General features: G+C 38.5%; 1 protein-coding gene across 4 annotated transcripts in view; it reads left to right on the plus strand.

Annotated features, from left to right (window-relative positions):
- BMPER (BMP binding endothelial regulator) overlaps window positions 1-18,713 on the plus strand; it is a 147,494-nt gene extending 128,781 nt beyond the window's left edge. For all 4 annotated transcript variants that reach the window (XM_059848601.1, XM_059848611.1, XM_059848592.1 and 1 more), the window contains 2 exons: window positions 10,705-10,835; window positions 16,783-18,713. In XM_059848601.1, the coding sequence (XP_059704584.1) occupies window positions 10,705-10,835; window positions 16,783-16,964 (313 nt within the window). In that variant the 3' untranslated portion in view covers window positions 16,965-18,713. The remainder of the gene's footprint in view (window positions 1-10,704; window positions 10,836-16,782) is intronic.
- Window positions 18,714-20,225: the final 1,512 nt, after the last annotated feature.

Below are 20,225 nucleotides of genomic sequence, written 5' to 3' on the forward strand. Positions count from 1 at the left end.
GGGAAAATCCCCATCCATTTCACTGAAGGCAGCTTTTCATCCACTGTGTTTTCATGCTCTGTATGGTGTTTTGCACTTGAGACCTTGCAGTCAGGAAGGTTAAAGAACTGTGGCACTATGCAAAGCATACCTTATTCAAAGCTCTCCGTGAAGTAGCAGGCTATGTCAAACTGACTAGAGAGCACAAACTAGGTCTCAGCCTCCTGGCTGAATCCTTATCATTCTGCTCATCCTCTGCCATCGAATCCTGAATAGGATATGGCAGCACTGCTGCTGTTTTAGGACAGCCATCCTTGATGGGCCTCACTGTTGGGGTGTCAGTCAGGCTTTATGTCTGCCAATGCCCATGTGGTCGCAAGAACATGCAAAGCAAAAGCAGAGGTGCCTGAAGAAATGGAAAGGCAGGAGCTAAATATCCATCATGAAAAAGGTCAGCCTTGCTGGAGTCCGGGTAACCCCTCCAAGACTGCAGTTTTGCATTCAAGTGTTCGAATCCTGTCTCAATCATGCTTTATGACCCTATGTCTTTGTATGGGTCTGGGCCAGGACCACACAGGAAGCCATAAAACCCAGAAACAGAGTGTTTTTCTGTATTTTTAAATTCAGGTAAGCTGGCTGTTTTGCCACTTCATCCAAGTCCTATTTTTAGCAACTACTTTGATGAAGAGCGAAGAGCGAGACCTCAGTGGTGAAATGCACTGTGAGGATGTGACTGGCTGGAAGGTGGCATTCTCAATGAGTCTATCTTTGCTGAGATGAGAGTTTGGCTCTTGTTTTCCAAAGAGAGCAAGATGTGGGAGAAAGCTGTTTTCTAAATAGCAGTCCTATCAGGTCTTTCCATTGCTATCTTTCTTTCTTGTTCCATCTGGAGCCAGCAACTTTTTAAATGCTCTGCAGCCACCTAGAGGAAAAATACTGCTTGATTGAAGTTAATTTTGTATGGATTAAGCCAAGGAGTGGGCTCTGCAGAGTTTAAGAATGTGAGTTTCTAAACTAGCCAGCCTGTTTATTATTATATCACAAGACCTCCTTGGAAATATATACAGTGAATCATCATCAAAAGCTGAAGATAACTTCAGTTTATGTTTATAGTTCAGAAATATTTCCTGCTTCATGTTTCCATTGTGCTTGTTATTGGATATGACATATTTTTATGACAGATAGTATAGCAGGGCCACAGTACATTTTGTCAGCAGACAGAAGGAGATGATCTGGTTTGAATTTTTTTTTTTTATATTTGAAACCTGTATCATTTTATATGTTTATCTAATGACTATGACAATATGCTTTTGGTATATCTACATGGTTTATGTTTCTGTAGGGCCATGACTTCAAAACCTCCCAATAATTTTTGAGGTTCTATCTAGGATGTTTATAAGCTCATGCAAAACCTCTGGCTTTTCTCAGATGAGGGCTGTCACACAGAATACACTAATGGGCTCTCTGTCTACCAGAGTGAAAGTTGATGCAGTCATATTAGAGCCATTTAGTCCATGCAATGTTCATTTACAATGTATGAAACAGAATAACAAAGTTTAACTGTTGATTGAAAGTACTTTAATGTATAAAGTTAGATATTAAAATGTGTCTGTCTTTTTGAAATTGAATTAAAATTACTAGGTTTTTTCCTTTTCTAGATAAGATATGTCAGTTCAGTCTCCACTTGACTAGAGAATTGGGGGAAGTATTCTTTAAAAATCAAGTCTAGACATGGAAAAAAAAGATAAAATTTTATGTCAGTTACTTAATGTAAAGGATCAAAATGATGATGGATTTTCCTTGGTAGCTGTGCCAGAGAACACTGAAAATTCCATTATGATGGAGTGTCTCTGTCATAAGGCAAATTCACTTTAGCAGTGTGAGTGCTAAGCTAAGTATTGCACGCAGTGAATGGAAATGTAGAATACTAATATGGATATTGAAAAGGCCCACTAAAACATTCTCCATTTCTTTTCCTCTCTTAAGAAAGACTTGATATATGCATATGATGTGGTCAGTCAAATAACTTGAATACTGCTGTATTATGTCAGAACAGGATCTGTAATAAGGAGTCTTACTGGTTTAAGAAATCCTAAACATTATGAAATTTAGGACTTTTTCTAGGCTGTGGCTTGGGAGGAAGGTGATTCTGCCCCTCCACTCCTCTCTTGTAAGAGATGGAGTACCTCCAGTTTTGGGTCCCCAGCGTATGAAGATCAACTTTTTGGAGCAATTTCAGAGTAGGTCAGCAAGATGATTAGAGGAATGGAGCACCTCTTGTACGAGGAAAGGCTGACAGAAATTGCATAGTTCAAGTCTGGAAAAAAGAAGGGTTCAGGGTGACCTAGTTGTGGCCTTCCGGTACCTAAAGGGAACCTATAAGAAGGATGGGGAGGGATGTTTTACAAGGACTTGGAATGATAGGACAAGGGGGAATGGATTCAAACTAAAAGAAAATAGGTTTAGCTTAGATAGTAGGACAAAAATCTGTACTGTGAGGGTGATAAGGCACCGGAACTCTGGATATTGCCCAGAGAAGCTGTGGATGCCCTAACCCTGGCAGTGTTCAAGGCCAGGTTCTATGGAGTTTTGACCAATCTGGTCTAGTGAAAGACATCCCTGCCCATGGCAGGTGGAACTAGATGATCTTTAGAGTCCCTTCCAACCCAAGACATTCTGTGATAAATGATGGGGTACCAGAAACACAAAGTAGGTCAATTTGGCCATAGGAAGTACGTGATGAACATATAGACTGCACACCTAAGGCTCCTGGTCCTCTGAAAGATGGGATTTTTGGTAGAAATCCTTTAGGAGTTGACTTTCTTCCTGAACATAAAACCCGTAGAGTATCTATGGTATTTTTTTCCAAAACTTTGCGTAAATGCATAATAAGCCTTATCATATAGCTTTACACATACAGATACTGTTGCCTTTGCCAGTTATGTGATTGATGTTTGCAAGTGGATGACTATGGATATTAGTTAACTGAAGATAACATATCTTCAGAAAGGAGGTTCTAGCTTTTGAACCTTCAGTGTCAGATTCCAGGTCATATTTCTAAATTTGGTTCTCTCATATTATTGTTGATCCAAATATTTTATTGCAAAAGACTTCTTTATAGGGGGTTTGGATACTCTGTTCTAGTGCAGTGTTATTAAGGTCCTGGCATTTTCCAGTTAGATATACAATCCACAGATCATGCAATGTACAGGCAGCCAAATCCTTTTTGCAGTAATCTCTTCAAAGAGGGTGGAAAAAACTTTATTTATACCATTCCAGTACGCAAGTAAAATGAGAATATTTTAGATGGATATTTTCAGTGTTATCTTTGGCAGTTGTTTGAAATGGATTAAGAATGTTATGCTGCATTTCCTCTCTATTCCTATAATTCTAGTTACGGAGTTGCATGCAGTGTGCACAGAGGAGTGGTTTTTAATTGTTTCACTTCAAGATATATGCTATATATGAACTCAAACCACTTGAGTTTTCCTGCATACAGATTTTTTTTTTCAAATGCCAGGACTATTTATTTCAAATGCCATGGCTGCTATGAAGATGAAACTCTGCATGGTGCAAAGAAACAGAAACAGAAGAAGAGGACGTGAAAACTTTTCCACTTTCTGAAAATATTTGGGAGTGCAAGGGGTCAGCTCTTCTACAGCTGTTGGTGGATTTTCCATATTCTGTTGAGAGTTTTTTGAGCAAAAATCCACTCTTTCTAAAGGTGGCAAGTCAGCTGCTCAGCTGTACTGTAACCTTCAGCTCTAGGAAATATTCTGAGTCATACCAGATGCTTCTTGAAGTCCAGCATGAGACTACATTGTCCTTCTTAGTCATTGTTCAGTTATTTCCCTTTGGGGGGATTTTAGCCAACCTTTCCATTCTCAGGACCAGAAAGTACAATTAAAGTCACAGATGCCTTTAAGGATCCAAGCACAAGATGTAAAAAGCCTGCTTGACACATTGACACATTAATGGGACAATTATCTTGAAGAAGGAAGTAGGTAAGGCTACTATGCTGTTTCATTCTTTATTTGGTTCTTCTTCTTTCCTCCCTTTTAAGTGCATGTACCACTAGTACTACATATTGAGAGAGATTATAAATAGGTGTCAGAATAGTGCTGTCTTGACGACTTCTATTTCATGAGGTTTTAGAAAATGTTCCACAATGTTTCATTGTTAATTTTGCCATATTCTTGTGGGTAATGTTGGTTAAAGCAATGAAACACAATTCTGGCACAGAATACTCTTTATATAAAAGGTTAAAAATACATGCAGAACACTCTTTTTGGCTTTATCCAAAGGCCTTTGGGTAACATTTTTAGCAGCACATAGTGTAGGCTTGTGGTGATATTGTGCAGCACAATATGGTTTCTTTCAGAGGTCCACATGGACATTCATTTATTCAGCGTTGGGAAAATACCATTTTTGCTTATCCTTTGTGAGGGAAATATGGGTTCTGATGTTTTTTAAGAAGATGTATATGCAAAGAAATCAAAATTGAATTGCCATCTGTCTTTGCTATACTGGAAATTACCAGCAGTAATTACCACTTGCATTGAAAGCATCCTTTTCCTATGTTGACTCTAAATAACTGCTTTGAGAGGGCTCCTCGGTAAGGCAGGCATGGATATGAGTATCTTTTGTGATTCTGTTTAATTACCTGAGTGCCAAGTCTATATCTGGACCAGGAACAATGATACTCAGAATTAAATAAGGACTTTTCAATGTGTGTGTAACAAGACTGCTATGTCCCAAGAATCTTAGATCACATGCAGCTCTTTCCCTTTGATGGAATTGTGTATTTTATAATTCCCTCTGCTTAGCTTAGTGTGGCAATACAGTCCATGGTTGAATCCAAGTTGCACAAAAATCAGGAATCAGAATGAACTTTGAATGCCTGATTCAAATGCCTACTGCTGCAAACTTCTCCTCTGCATTCTGCCAAAAAACAGCAGTCATATTCTCAAGCATTATGGCCAATGCTTTCTTTATAGGAATGAGATTTCCCCATGGAGAGGATGTGTCTGCAATACATTTGCTATGCACAGCTCACTGAAGATGAGCTGTGAGTTCCCTTTCTGCTCCCACACTTGTAGTGATGTTTTGGAGCCTGTTGAGCAGGGAACTCTTCTGCATGAGGCATTCTCCAGTACAAAGCGCACATAAGCTGCTTGCCAGTTTTTGTGGGTCCTTATTTTCACACTTCCCAGAAAAAAAGGGTTGGGGCACTGATGATTAAACTTTGTTATGGATGCCTTTATCTGATCCCCAATTTAAAGCAATGTTGCCAATGTTAAGATGTGTGGGAAAAGCACAGAGGGAGTACAGACATGGTTACCATGGTCTTGGAAGAAATGGTCCTTGAAAATGACTGACTTTGCTGCATGAAACAGTCAATTCCCCAGGCAAGTGCTTTGAGTGACTACTCAATAAACCTAAGAATTTCTGTGTTTTCAGCAGCCTCCAAAATTACTTTCTTTGAGTTACTTGCTGGTTGTGCATTAACATTAGTAAACTCTGGAGGAAAAAAGAATGATCTCAAGCCTTTGATCTCAAGCTTCAAAGTCATAATAAGTCTCCAGCTCTACATACTATATTTCAATACTTCAGTAAGGTTAAACATGCACATGCAGACAAGAGAGAGTTTGAGATAGCAACAGCATGAGACTTTCCATTATACATTGGAAAATGGTTCATCTTCTCATTTTCTTACTTTGTGAAAAGTCTTTTCTATCTGGGGCCATAAATGATGGCAACTCATTGAATTTTGTTGAAAAAACAGCCCAGAAAAACTTTCTCTCAACTTAACTACTGACTTTAATTTACTAACTTTAGACTAACTTTAAAGAGGCCTTAATTTTTCCTAAAAAATTAGGCTAAGCTTGTACTAAAACTCTGATTTAGCTTACCCAATAAAAATTTATCATAAGATGTCATATCTCACGGGATAGTGGGGCTGGAAATTAATATTCCTCTATAGGCAGATGACTCTTCAGGTTTTGAAATTTGCAAGTGTACAGCTTATTCCAAGTGTAGAGGGGACAAACCCCATCACCACCTGATGCTTCTTCATATACACAAGATGCATGTAGTGATGCGCTATCTCTAACTGCTTTTGTAAAACCTCTTGAGATCTGCTGATGGAAAGAAGATGTTATTGTTTTCCATCTGTGTGGAACAACTCAAGGGTACCAAAATGTTTGAAAAATGCACTGTATCATACTCCTGTTGTGGTATGTGGGGGAAAAATTAAGCCCCTCTTAAAACGGTTGATTCTGGGTTTGGATTCATGTGTATTGCAGAGGAAAATGAACTGCTGATGTTCCACTAGTGAACATCTGCAATTTCAATCCCGTGTGGCACAGACTAAGGCTGTAGGCTTCATTGCTGTGATCTTTTCTTTTTCTTTTTTTAAATACTGCATGTAGCACAGGAGTCTGTTCTTTGCCCTTTGTGGGACTTGGAGACTTTCCATAGTTTAATATGAAAAAGGGCTGTTGCTGAAGGAGTGTAGTCATCCAGTTTGCTTTGAAGATGTGGCAGCAGAGTGTGTGTTTGTCTCCTTCAAGGGTGTGTCCCACAGCTGCCGGATGCCTTCACTTTCATGGATTTCCCCTTGCAACAGTTTGTGATTATACACACCCAATTAACACCATCTCTGACACATACCCTGCAGGCAGCACAGACAGCATCAAAAGGGATCACAGTGAGGCACTTGGTACCAGGACTCAGAGGCTGGCTGTTCTCTGGTGCTTATTTGGAGCAGGCAGGCCAGATAAAGTGTGCGTCACATCCAAGTGTTTTTCTAAATGTAAATATGTCCTTAAAATAAATGTAATTTTCTTTTGGACCACAACATCATTGCATGTCTGTATGATTTCACTGAGGGCAGAACTAAGGTTGCCTGAAGTATCTTGTTTGTATTTCCATGGCTAGTGAAATGGCTTCATTTTATAAGTAACATGCACTGCATCCTTCTTGTGGGATTATTTCTGTCTGACTGTAATGTTTTGATATTTAAGTTTCTAATATGTTTTTTACACAAATGCTTTACACAAAAGCATTTACACAAATGCTTTATTCTTGGTAAAGAGTCACAACACCCCACAAGACCCAAAGTCTCCATTACTGTGCAGTGCAGTAAATTGTCAATAGAGCTTCATTATTGGCATAATTCCAAAGTTTTATTAAAATGTATTTTTTGTTGTTTGAACAATCCAGTCAGATTAGAGTACAGATAAGATGTGAGTACATGCACTTAGTGCCACCAAATCTCTTTTTCCGATTCAAGGGAAGAATGATGAAAATCTTCCCCAGAATCTGGGGAAGCAGAGAATATTTTTTGAAATGTATCACTGGAGAGGATAAAAAAATAAAATCTAGGAGCATGCCAAAGTTTTTTTGCAAGGGGAAAGGATTAGGATAGCACACAATAATCAGTTCTTCAATTTACTTGGTAAATCATCCCATAATAGCCCTTTAACACAACTGCAACAATAATAAATGTGAGAAATGTAATTAAGTGCAAGAAGTAAACAACTTCTGCTTAAAATACAGACCCAAAGTTGAAGCTTGGCCATGGGCCATCAGCAGGTCACCCTCAGAGCCAGCCCCCAGAGAATGGACATCTTTTACTTCTGTGTCCTTGCTCAGAACTGCCCTTTCATTACAAAAAAAAAAAAAGGAGGTTTTATTTTTATTCACTAGGCTTAGCAGCTGTGGATATAGTTTTCTTTACACTCATTTTTGATTCAACATTAATTAATTAATTAATTAAATTAACTGTACAAATAATTAGAAATTGCTATTCATTAATAAAACTGCTGCAATCTGACAGTGGCTCCTCAGCTAAGCCTAGGGCTTGACCCAAGCAGATGTCACCAGGATTAAACACTCAATGAAAATAAAAGTTACACCAGCAATTTGGTATGTAATTAATCAGCAGATTCTTTGTGTTGCACATGGCATGCTACTTCCTCAGTGGACACCCATGCTGAACACTGCAGCAAATAGTGCTGATTCCAGCCAAAGCTCAGATGTTTCACTCTGGAGCATGCCTGGATGTCCATGGCTGTTTCAATGTCAAGGGTTAGGGGTTGATGTTGCTCACATACATATAGGAGCTAAGCTCTGCATTCTCAAAGAGCATGTCTGCCCTCCTGCAGACTGGAAACACTGTCCTCCCTTCCCTAATCCCTCAGACTATGCCTAGGCTTTTCCAGGATCTGTGCTAGCCTTACCATGAACATGTTAGCTATTAAAAAGCTTGGGTGATTGATGGTGAGCCTGGGGTTTTCCTGATCTTGCATCTTTTTCTGATGTAAGCATCTGAGGCAGCTGTAGGTTCATTGACTCAGTGCAAGATGTGACATCTCTGTCTGAGTAAGGGTAAAAAAACCCCAAAAAAACAAAAACAAAAGGTATGCTCTGAAAAGCAGAGGAAGTACCTCAGATTTAGGGTTTTATAAGTTCTTAGTCAAAGAAGTTGCTGAACATATAGCCAAGCTGATACTGGCAAGCGTCCCTGAACACCATGGACATCAATAACAACTAAATCTGAGTGGAGAGCACTGAAATGTGTTTCATAAAGGGGGCTGGCACAGAAACAAAAACATGATAAAATGTTACCTTGACAATCAACTATTTATGGAGATTATATACAGACTTTCTTTGTGATAGTGATTTGTTTCAGTAGCAAGCAAGCATCTACTTCACTGTAAAAATGAGACAGGCACCTCTTAAATTGCATGGGATATATGGAGCAGTGCCCACTGCTGAGATATTAGGAAGAGATCACAAAGAGATGTTGTGCCCAAAGGAAACAGTGTGAAGTTATTTAGTATGTCACATAAAAAGGTGACCCTTTGTGCTTATACAAGGTCTTTAATCAGCTGACAACATCAAACCACCCCAAGGATATTGTGCTAATCTATTCCTTGTCTGTCAGCTGTGATATGCATACAGCAACATCTGTAACTGGAAGAGATGTAAAGGGACCAACCACAGGACTAAAGTGAAATAAAATGACATTGTCCTTAGAAAGTAAAGTTATTGCAAGTGAAAACAACTGGTCTGTAAGAATGAGCATGTTATATATTTAATCCAAAGCAATTCTGTTTATTCACAGCACATATATATCAGTAAACCAAGGACAGGTAACCTTTATACATTAGCATTTGTGTTACTTATTAGTCACAGTGATTTTTTAGGCAATTTCACATTGAGGGTCTACTGAGAGTAAATTTATTAAAACTCATGAAAATGTCAAGCAGAACTGTCTGGTCACTGAAGCAGCCGGTGACTTTGGCATGGGGAAGTACTCATCTTTCAGGGGCACTGTTGGACTTAGAGAAAAAGGCTTGTCTGTGTTCAAGGGATCACTAATCCTTTCTCCTAATTTTGAATAAAGGGTTCTCAATTACTCTAGAGCAACATATAGGCATTAGGGCTCCTGATTACTTTGTCTGAGGTTTTTGCACCATTTCCAAGTTATTACCTCTTCTGCTGTGGAAAAGTTTCTGGGAAACTAAGTCTATATCTATCCTTTTCCTATAGACAATTAATATTATGGTCCACAGAAAGAGCAACTAACATAAAGAGCACATTTTTCGTTTCAGCCCTTCATCTTTGCAAGAGGATTTTGTGCCTTTGTCCTCTCAGAAACAGGAAAGCACCCAAACATGCATGGAAGAGGGGGGCTTTGACCATGGTCACCCAAGGTTCATGCGCAGAGCCCCTTCAGTGGAAAGCAGATGACTGAGGGTGTGATTTTCAGAGTATGCCTTCCCTATACTTTGTCCCTGCCTTTCAATGATTCTGCTGGGAGCGGTAGATACTCAGCATTCCTGAATTCTCATTGCTACACATGCAGAACCATCTAAACATTTTGCATATGGAGAAATCACCAACAGCAAATCTCTTGGCTCTTGCCAGTTATATTTTAGGTCTGTGCCAAATAGGCACATGTTCTGAACGAGCTAACTTGAAATATAGTGGTGACATCCACAGTAGCAGTTTCACAGAGGGTCACGTTAGCAGCTTTGCTCCCTGTCGTTGTGGTACTTCCACATAAGAAGAGACTGAGTGGTATGAACTGTGCTTGAGGGATTTCCTAGCATGAAACTGCTCAGTTATGCTGCATCAACCCTGTTCCTTTGGAGCGTCTTGAAGTCTGGCACTTAGTAGCGATGCTGCTGAGAAAACAGGCATATAGCTATTTTCACACCTTCAAAGCAGGAAGAGTCTGGAGGTAACCTGAAGAGAAGGCATCATCTCTTGCATGGAGGGACACGTGCTCATTGCCTACAGAATTCATACACTTAACACTACTGTGATGACTGTTGGTAAAATTATTAAATTATTACTTTCTAGGAATAAAAAGTTTTTGTCGTATGTTGACACAAAATCATTGCAAAAATGGAATTTGCCTTCCCCCATTATGGTCTCAATCCTCTCTACCTGACCTTTCTTGGTTCTTCTCAACTCCCTGTTTCTGGGTGGTTCCCTGGTGCTCTGGAGGCTTCTCTACATTAAAGTAGCACACCAAAAAAGAGATGAACCCTTGGGATGGAATCTCAGGCATGCCTTTTAACTTTCTTGCCATTTAGCACAAGTTGCTGTGGCATTGAATGCCATGTGCCTGGAAAGTAAACAACTGCAACCCTAGGGCAGCTATCTGCCAAAGCATTCCTTTCTTACTTGTTTTGGGGTTTTGTTCTGCAGGTCCTGTGTGACAGACATGTGTGAGTGTCCAATCCATAAAAACTGCTACTGTGAGTCATTCCTGGCATACGCCCGAGCCTGCCAGAGGGAAGGGCTGAAAGTCCAGTGGGTGCCGGAGCAGAACTGTGCAGGTAAGCATTTTGGAACAGCTTCTTTATAAGCTGTTGCACAGGCTAATAGACTGTGATCATACTATCCTTTTACTGGTGGAGCAGGATCAAAAATGGTACAGGAATTGTCGCAGCTTGGAAGTTCTTGCAAGTTTTTCTTTCAGGGTATGTAAACTGTTGATTACAGAAAAAGTTTAAACTCCTTTGACCTCCTGTCAAAACATAGTTATAATTCTGGGGACAACATGCACATATAATTGCAGTAGGTTCGACGAGGAAAGAGGAGCAAATGTATTTAGTGCAAATATTAAAATGTAAACCTGAATTAATAACTGCATTTGGTCCATACTCACTGTGTGATTTGGACTGCATTAATTGCAAGTAATTGTGAGTAATTGCCTCCATGAGAAGCAGTGACCTTTGGCTATGGGCACTTGAACTAAAATGCAATATTGCAGATAAATATTTCCCCTGATGATGGTCTCATTAATTTAGGACACTCTGTAATGGCATTGGTTTGCCTTGAAATGTATTCAGATTTATGTAAAGCAATTAACAGTAGTTGAAAAAAAACAACAAAAAATGAGAGGAGGATACTCAGTGCTGGTCTAAGAGCTATTACTCTGTGGTGCATTTTGGTGATTGCTTGTGGTTCAGGGTCTAATTTCTGAACTTCAATTTCCTTTTCTGTTGAAGGCATTTTAGCAGGGATGGGTGAGTGACAGAGCAAATTATATTTGATTGACTGTTCCCAAAAGGTTCATTTTTTTCCTTACAAAGCAACATGACAATCCAAACAGGGTGTCACTAAGTGAAAGCCCTATTCAAGGATGTGGTTTTGGACAGCACTAGTAATATATATAATTTTAATCTGTCTATCTGGTAGCTGATCCATGCAGAACCTGAAGCAAGCATCGTGATTTTTTTTCCAAAGCACTTCAGACTGAGACCTCACTATGGCAGATTTTGTAAAAAGAATAAAAACTCCTTGCTAGCAGCCCCTGCCTTAAGGAGTTTATACAAGTGTTGACATATCACGACTTAACTAATTGAGGCTTCATGTCACAATTTTTTTTCTGGCATCTTACCAAAGAGAAGAAAATTTTCTGAGGCAAAACCAATCCTTGAGAGAACATTATGAAGGAATTTAAACACAGAGCCTCCATTAAAGCTAATGAAAGACATTTTTAAATCAATATGAATTTTTAATCTCTTCTAGAGAAAAAGGGGAAATCTTGTTAAGCAGAAAATGTAAATAAGCTGTATAAGGCTAAGTACCCTCAAAACTTATTTAAGTATCCAATGTTAGATAAGTAGCACCATCTTCTAAGTAAATAATACAGTAAGCATTAAATTAAAGTGCATCCACTGCTTTCCATATGGTACCAGTGGCCAGCATCAAGATTTTAATTTTTAACAGACTTTTTTTCTCTCCAAAACAAGTAGTTGCAATTATTGTGTCTCAATTACAGATAAAAGTTCATAGGTGGGAAACAAAATTTCTGTAATAAAACTTTAACATTCTATGACTTTCATTTCCTGCTTGACCTTTCATAACTGTCAGGATACTTGCAATAGTTGTGTTCTAATGAAAACGGAGTATACTTATTAGTAAGTCAGGTTTTAATTTAACTTTTGTGTGTTTTAAAACCAGATCTTGTGTGGTTGCCAGTTGCTGTACCCTAACTGCTGTAAGCTTAGCTCATCTTTATAATCTTCAGGAAACTTGTGTTTTCTGGAGGGCCAGCCAAATAGGATGCTCAGGAGGCTGAATTGCATGTCCTGTTCCCTATGTGCTCTTCTCTCTCCCCCACCCAGTGCAATAGCTTATCCTCCTCTACGTCATTCTTCAGAACACCGCAGCTCAAGGTTTGCTGTTCGATGAGGTTGGCTCATTAAAGGGAATGTCAGCTGTCATTTAATTGGAGGAGTGAAAAGTGAAAGATAATGAGTAAGGAAAATGGTTAGGGTAGGAAAAGGTTGGTGAACCATGGGAACTTAGAGGGTTAGGGAAAGGATATGGGTTGCCATGGAAAGTAGTGGGGAGTCAGACCTGTTAGGGTGGGCATAGGAAGAAATATGGTTCTTGACAGAGAATTTAAAAAACCAGGACAGCCAGTATGAGGGAAAGAAGAAATTAAAAAAAGATGATACATGGAAGAAGAAAAATAAAGGATAGACATGGAAGGAAGACGTTTGAAAAGGAAAGGAGAAAGAAAAAAAATATTTTTTTACCCAAGAAAGGCTAGACAAGAAGTTTATAAAGTACAATTAAGTAAACTGAAGTGCTGAAAGGCCTTGGGATATAGTAATTTAAGGCCGCATTTCTCAGGATACCAAGAGAAAGAAGACTCAAGGATGGTTCAAGGCAATAATTCCCTTCCATGGGCATGACTACACATGCAAGAAAACAATGAGATAAGGGCTATAATATAGTGCAAAATGCACTGATGTGATGACATGCTACAACAGTTTCATAAAATCTGAACAATTTCCTCTTTTCCTCTGTGATCAGCTGGAGTGGAGGAATATGAGTGTATATCTGATTTTGACTCTTCTCCTTTGGGACCCTTTTCTGCTGAAGAATTTTATGGCATGTGTCACTCTTTTTCCCTGCTGTATGTTGCTTTCCTTTAACTGCTTTATTGCCTGTGTAAATGTATTAGGAGGGCTATTCTGGCTTTTCAGTGGATACTTACTGAAAGCTGAAATTATAAACAGGAGTGTATCATGGGAAGGTCAGTGCTCAGATCCATCACCTTTAGCTCTTTTAGAAGGAGATGTTGTGAATTGCAAACACTATGAATGAAATGCCATTTGGAAGTATTACAGAAGATCTCCAAACTGTGTAACACTGGCAGAATAAGCCAGAACATTCATTGATGCTCAAATATTAGTTCAGAATTTTCTGTGAAATCAGATTTATCCGATATCATCAGCCAAGGGAATCCTTCAGCAGTTATGCTAGATGTTTTGGCTTTTTTGTTGGGGAATAAGATTTCCTCCCGAATAATTACAGCCATGTCTACAAAGGCACAGAGGCCTCCTCTGTGAAACTGCCCAAGTGGCTGGACAAAACCAGGTTTAGTCTGCAAACTGTAGCCTTATTAGGCTGGGTTTATTAGCTCAGGCACAGTGCTGTATTTATGTGACTATATGGCTTCTGGACTGGAGCTGGCTATTATCCCGCCAGCTCAGAAAGTGGTCTGAGGAAGCTCACATCTGTCATGCCAAACACATGTTTAAGAAGAAGAGTGGAAAAATCCTGTTGGGACTAGTAATGTTTCAAAATACGGTATTATTAGTAACTTTTGTAGGTTAGGTTTGGGTTTTTGATTTTTTTTTTTTTTTTTTTTGCTAGTGTACTAAGGAAGTTATTAGGAACAGAGCTCAGTTCTTTAAGAGAGGAATTTGTCTTAGAAGAAGGGTGCAAAGACACTGCTTCTGTTTTCCATGTTTACATGGTAGCGAATTACTTCAGCAGTTCCTGGGAAGCCTTCTGCAGAATGTCTTTATTTTTATATTTTAAGCTGTTGATGAAGTGGAATGTTGGATCAATCACACCACATGTTAACAACTGAATCACTCAACAATAAAAGCCATTCAGGGAACTTAAACAGCAGCCATTGTACTTTTCTGATTTTTCCCTTGACGGCATGTTAATAATGCCATTATGGGCTACCTACAGCAGAAAATAGTCATCATATCTTCTACATGGCATCGTCTGAAGGATAAGGAGGTGTTCTGACATCCCACATGCATGTGTGGTAAAGGAGAAGTGGGAGTACTTACAGATGCCATGGCTGCCAAGGGCAGGCTGTAATATGTTCTCATTTGCCCTGGGGCAGAGATGAGGAAGTGGAAAGAAGCCCTTAGCCAATCTTCCTTAAACCTACGAGCTGAGGAACCAAACAGAGATCAGGTGGAAGGAATGGGCCAGCTATTACTTCACTAAAGCTTTGTGGGATGAAACCTGTGCAGTCTTAAAACTGAAGCTTGTATTGCTTTCTGTATGGAAACTACATGAGCTGAAGTTTAATGTTTTGTTTTAGTTGGTCAGTTAGAGATCCTACAAAGGGAAGCTCATTTTCAGAGAGGAAGGATAAAAGCTTCTAATAAACAGCTCCTGTAAGATAATTCACATTGTATATGGACAATCACTAGCTATCCTTGAATGTCTTGGCCTGCTTTTCTAATGTCTTAATACATTGTTTGTAAAGGACTGGGGAGATCTGCACATTTTTGTTTCCCCTCTTACAAAGATTCAAACTCTATTCTTAACACACTATGTAAGCATAGTTTCCTGGGAATCTAACATTTTATTCTATGCTTAATATTGCTTGCATGCTTTTTTCCCACCTTCTAAATTTCCTGTTTAATTTTTTTTTGGTTTTTCCTTTTGTTTGTTCCTTCTTAAGTATGCATGGAAGTTATCATGGAGAGCAAGACAGAAATGTAAAGTGGAAAAAATATTCTCAAAAGATCTGTGCTCACAAACTGAATATCTTGAACATAGCTAACAGACAGATATTTGTTTCCAGCCTATTCTAAAATAATGTTCAATTAAAGAGAGTTTCTGGGTAGGTTGCTCTTGGTGATTTCTTATGCTTAAGGGTAGAAGGTTGTTTTTTTTTCTCCCCTGATATCTAATATCCATCTAATATTCAGCATCTGATTCTCTGTAACACCAGGATAATTTGCCTCTGTACTATCATTATTTTTTACACTTCTGGGTTTGTTTATTAATATCTGTGTCCTGAGAGGTGTGTATGCATAAATTCCATAAAGTGCACAAGGAAAACCTGAAAGAAGCTGATGCTGTTTTGAAGATCCCTTAGTGGTGAAAAGGAACTCCTTAAATTTATTATATCTTAGCAATAAAACTTCGATTCTCTTTGATACACTCATATATGTTTAATCAATTTAGTTCTGTTTTCTCTTTACGAATAATATTGTACTGCAATGACACTGTAGGTCAGTTCTCACAAGAAAACAGTGTTTTCTGTCCATAAGAAAATTATCATTTAAAAAGTATTGACCCTCAGTCTCTCTCAAAGTTGAAGAAATCTTCCTAATACTACCACCTTTCTGAAAATTGCATGAGATGATTCTGGATGCTTGAGAGTCCATCTATGAACTATTTTATCAGTCCTTGTTTTTGCCATCAGCACAGCTGTTAAAAAGAATAACAGACTTTTATTTGCCATTGAAGTGTGTATTATTCTCCATACTAAAAAGGCAGGATATAAAATGTTGAGAGTTTCAATATTGATCTGGAGGGGTTATAGTGCTTTTAGCTGAACCTTCAGGGATCTTTTATGTTGAAAATGCATTGAACTGTCAACTAATAAATCAATGGATGGATACTGGAATCATTAAGTACAAGAGCCCTCACTGTCAGTGATCCCTTGGTAAAACAGGGTGGATACAATTGATTTTTACTATTTGTTTGTTTTAGGAATGGTTCTTCTGGATAAAAACATTGATTTAGTTTGCTGCAATATGAACTATAGAAAATATAATCTTAGTGTCAAAAATTCTAACGGGGTGAATAACTCTCCTTTCTCTTCTTCTTTCTGTAGGAATGGAACTGATAATAAAACTGTCTGTCCTTGTAAATGTTTCAGAAATCTTTGATAAAAGGCATTGTAATGAATAAACAGTTTTAATCCTTTCATATAAAGCGTACATCTGCATATAGATAGAAACCTTGCCAAAGCCTTATATACCATTAGCTGTGTTAAAATTCTCAAAAAGTTCAATACTGATTTGATAAGGAATTTTGCTACTTTTGTATTTATTATGTAATATAGTGGAATCATTTTACAAGTAATTTTTTCCTCTAGGTAATCATCATGCTAAAATGTGTTTTTTGATATTTGCAGTCGAAACTAAGCAAACTGATAAGTAAATTTTCTTGTGAGGCTGTGTGTAATATGCATATTTTGTTCCTTTTAACTCTTTTCAGCAACCCAGTGTAAACATGGAGCAGTTTATGATACCTGTGGTCCGGGATGTGTCAAAACATGTGACAACTGGAATGAAATTGGACCATGCAACAAGCCCTGCATTGCAGGGTGTCACTGCCCTGCAAATTTAGTTCTTCACAGAGGAAGATGCATCAAGCCAGTCCTGTGCCCGCAGCGGTGACATTCATTCTCTTTCCATGGACACTAGCGTGGGTGGTCACTGACCCCCCTCCTGATGCTCACAGCCAGTGAAGGACTCCAGCTGTTTGTGTGCAGATTCTGCAAAGTACATGTCTACTCACAGAGTGTAAATATGCTCCTCTGTGTGCATTTGTGTGTCTCTAAGTACACACATGTGGCACCTAGAAAGATATATAAATGTATACTGTGTGTATTTGGACACACGTGTCCATACACAAGTGCCCTAAACATAAGTACAACTCATATATTTATATATATGTCCACACTCAAATATACATAATTTCTATATACCATAGAAGGATGAATTATAATATGTATATTTTTTGCTATAAAGTTTATGTATTATTATTTCTTGGACCCTGATCTGTAAGTCATTGTATAAATAAACCAGGTGTTTTTAATATAATATTGTGGTATGAAAAGATTGGATGACTTTGCCATTGCATAAGTTTGTCGTTACCAAGGAAACTTTTCTAGGGCCACAGCACTGCCAGGCTGGATTAGTTTCAACACACAACCTGGATTTACAGTTGTACAGGAAACTCATTTCTCTGGAGATGGAGGATTTATCTAGGAATATTTCATGCGTACCTTAGAGCTGCATAGTGATTGGTGACAGTGCTTAATCAGGCAGAGAAAGCTGGAGATTGGCTTTTATGCTTTGCTGAAATAACTGTGCAAAATGATTTCCAAAGCTGGTTGGACAATGGCCAGGATAGAGATATTTCTTTCTGGAACGGCACCAAAGAGTCAGGGCCAGATTTTCATAAGTGTTAGGCACCCAACAGCTCTCTTTGAAAATCTGACCACTTCCCATTTCATATCCTAATGCCCCATCTCTGTTGTGTTTGGCAGTAGCTGTGAATACACAATGAGGAGCTTGAAGAAAATATTCATGTTCATATTAGCCCCTTAAACATGTTTGAAATGCCTAGGTTTGTTTCATGTCACCCCCAAATATTATGCAGAAAGCAAATCCCACGCTGAAACGTTTTATTTCAGTGTGCCTTAAAACATCAAATAATGCCAGGCTTAGTAACTCATTTAATTTATCAGCATGGTTTAGAAGAAAGACAAATTCACCCCACCGAAAACCAGTAGAGAATGTCAAATGCTAATTGGAGAACTGCATTTTATTTCCTTAGTGGTCTTTTGGTTGAGGTTTATGAATATGTGGGCTCTGTGAAGTTTGCATGACTTTTGAAGTCTCCCAGGGGAGAAGCAATAATATGGGATTTCATAAGAAACGGATAAAAAAGCCATGCAACTTTCTCAAGCCTGAAGGGACAGGGGGCTATTTTTCTTCACTGGAAAAGGCTCTTGTAGAGCCTGATGGAATGGTCTCTGGAGATGACAGAAATCTTTGTGCATCTGATTTAGGTTTATAATGAAGTAATATCTTCCCACGCAGCTACTTCGATCATGCCTTGCATTGAAATTGCACATTGTAATGCTTTGAACAACTTTCTCCTTTAATTCTTTTCTTTTGAGGAAGTTAAGCAGGGCCTGAGTTTACAGTAAGTGAGTGGGTAAACACACTTGGGTTATACAACCTTTCTGCGATCCCACCCTGGAGGAAGATGCTGAGTGAACCTGGTTAACTTAGGCACCACGCTATCCAAAATGCTGTACCACCACAGTGTTAAAAAGATCTGGGCATGTAATGCCAAAAGTGTTCCATGGATGTTCATCCAAATCTTAAATAAACTCAGCTTGATCTTTTTATGTCCCTTTTGTGTTCATTTTCTTGGAACAATTGAATAATTCAGTTTTACTGGCAAGAGAGGGTTTTGAAGACTCATACACAAGTGGATTGGGAAGCAGAATTGAAAATGTCCAGATCCCATCAGAGCAGGAAACTAGAATAGTTTTATATGGCTTATGTGCTAATTGAATGGCAAAGTTGAAATTTAGAACAATTGCAGTAGGCTGAAAGAGTTCAAATATAAAATAATAGTCATTAAAATAATTTTAAGTGTCAGTTAGACCAAAGATGTTTTCAGCCTGTGAGCTTTCAGTGCTGAGATATGGGGTCTAAATCATTTAAAAGAATATTTGCCTACCTTTAGTTAAGAGCATATTTTAAATACTTACTGCTCAATGTTTCCAAAATAAAAATACAGGCAACGTGAATTGCATACATGAATGGTGTATACATCTGTCTTTCTCTCTTCTTCTGACTTATAAAGGTGAGTGAAAGGTGAAGGGAGAGCCCTCCAGCTCTCTCAGTCCACTGATCACATTCAAGCAATACTTAATTGATTCTAGGTGAAGAGGTGACTCAGTCTTTCTGTAGGATGAACTCTATTCTTAGGTCTTAAAATGGTTCAGTTTGAAACCTGACCCAGGTCCTCTCAAAATGAGGACTCATTCCTTGATTTAAGTTTTTCATATTTGCCTAATTAAGACTAGACCCATGCTTTTCAGTTTAGTGATGTAGACTGAGAGGAAAATGGTTTTACCTCTAAGCCAAGTGGTTGTGCCCTTTTGGTGTTTAGAGCTTTTTCCTCCAAAATCCACAGTTTTCAAGGCAAGATTAAGTGCTATAATCTTTCTGCTCAGTTCACGTGTACTATCTAAGAAAAGGTTGTTCCACTTTTCTAGAAATTTCCCCCAGATTTCCACTTGGCAGGAGTTTTACATCTGTATCTGTGATTACCCTGTGCCTAACTGATCTATTGAGACCCTATCAGGCCCAGCTGGGCCTGTTGCATCCACTCTTCTCTTTTTCTCTCTCTTTCAAGGCCATTCAAAAGTTGAAAGTCTAGCCCAATACATCAATACCATTATTATCACTGGCCTCACAGAGTTTGGGTTGAAACCCCTCTTCCTCCTTCTGTCTTTTCTCATGGAATAATGCCCCTAGCACTCTAGAGCTGGAAGTTTCCTTCCTATCACTGGGGATTTATTTTTTATGAAATTAACTGCTAATCTAGTATTAGTATGCTAAATGTGTTTAATGTAGAATAATTTTTTAAATCATAACATACCATTGATAATTCATATAGAATATGGTGTATTCACCATGCAAAACTGATGGTTGTGTAAATTATGACCTTGATAATGCTTGTGTCAATCTTTGTATATAACTCGGTGCCAATTTGTAAGGTGAAATATATTTGAAGAAGCAGAGGTTCCAATCAAAGAATGATCCAAAAGGGAAGTCTGAGAAACACTTCTGTAGTCCAATGGAGAGAGTCAAGAGCCGGATCAACAGTTTCACAATTAATCTGCTATGTGC

Source organism: Haemorhous mexicanus, chromosome 1, assembly GCF_027477595.1.
Source record: "Haemorhous mexicanus isolate bHaeMex1 chromosome 1, bHaeMex1.pri, whole genome shotgun sequence".
Classification (NCBI taxonomy): Eukaryota; Metazoa; Chordata; class Aves; order Passeriformes; family Fringillidae; genus Haemorhous; species Haemorhous mexicanus.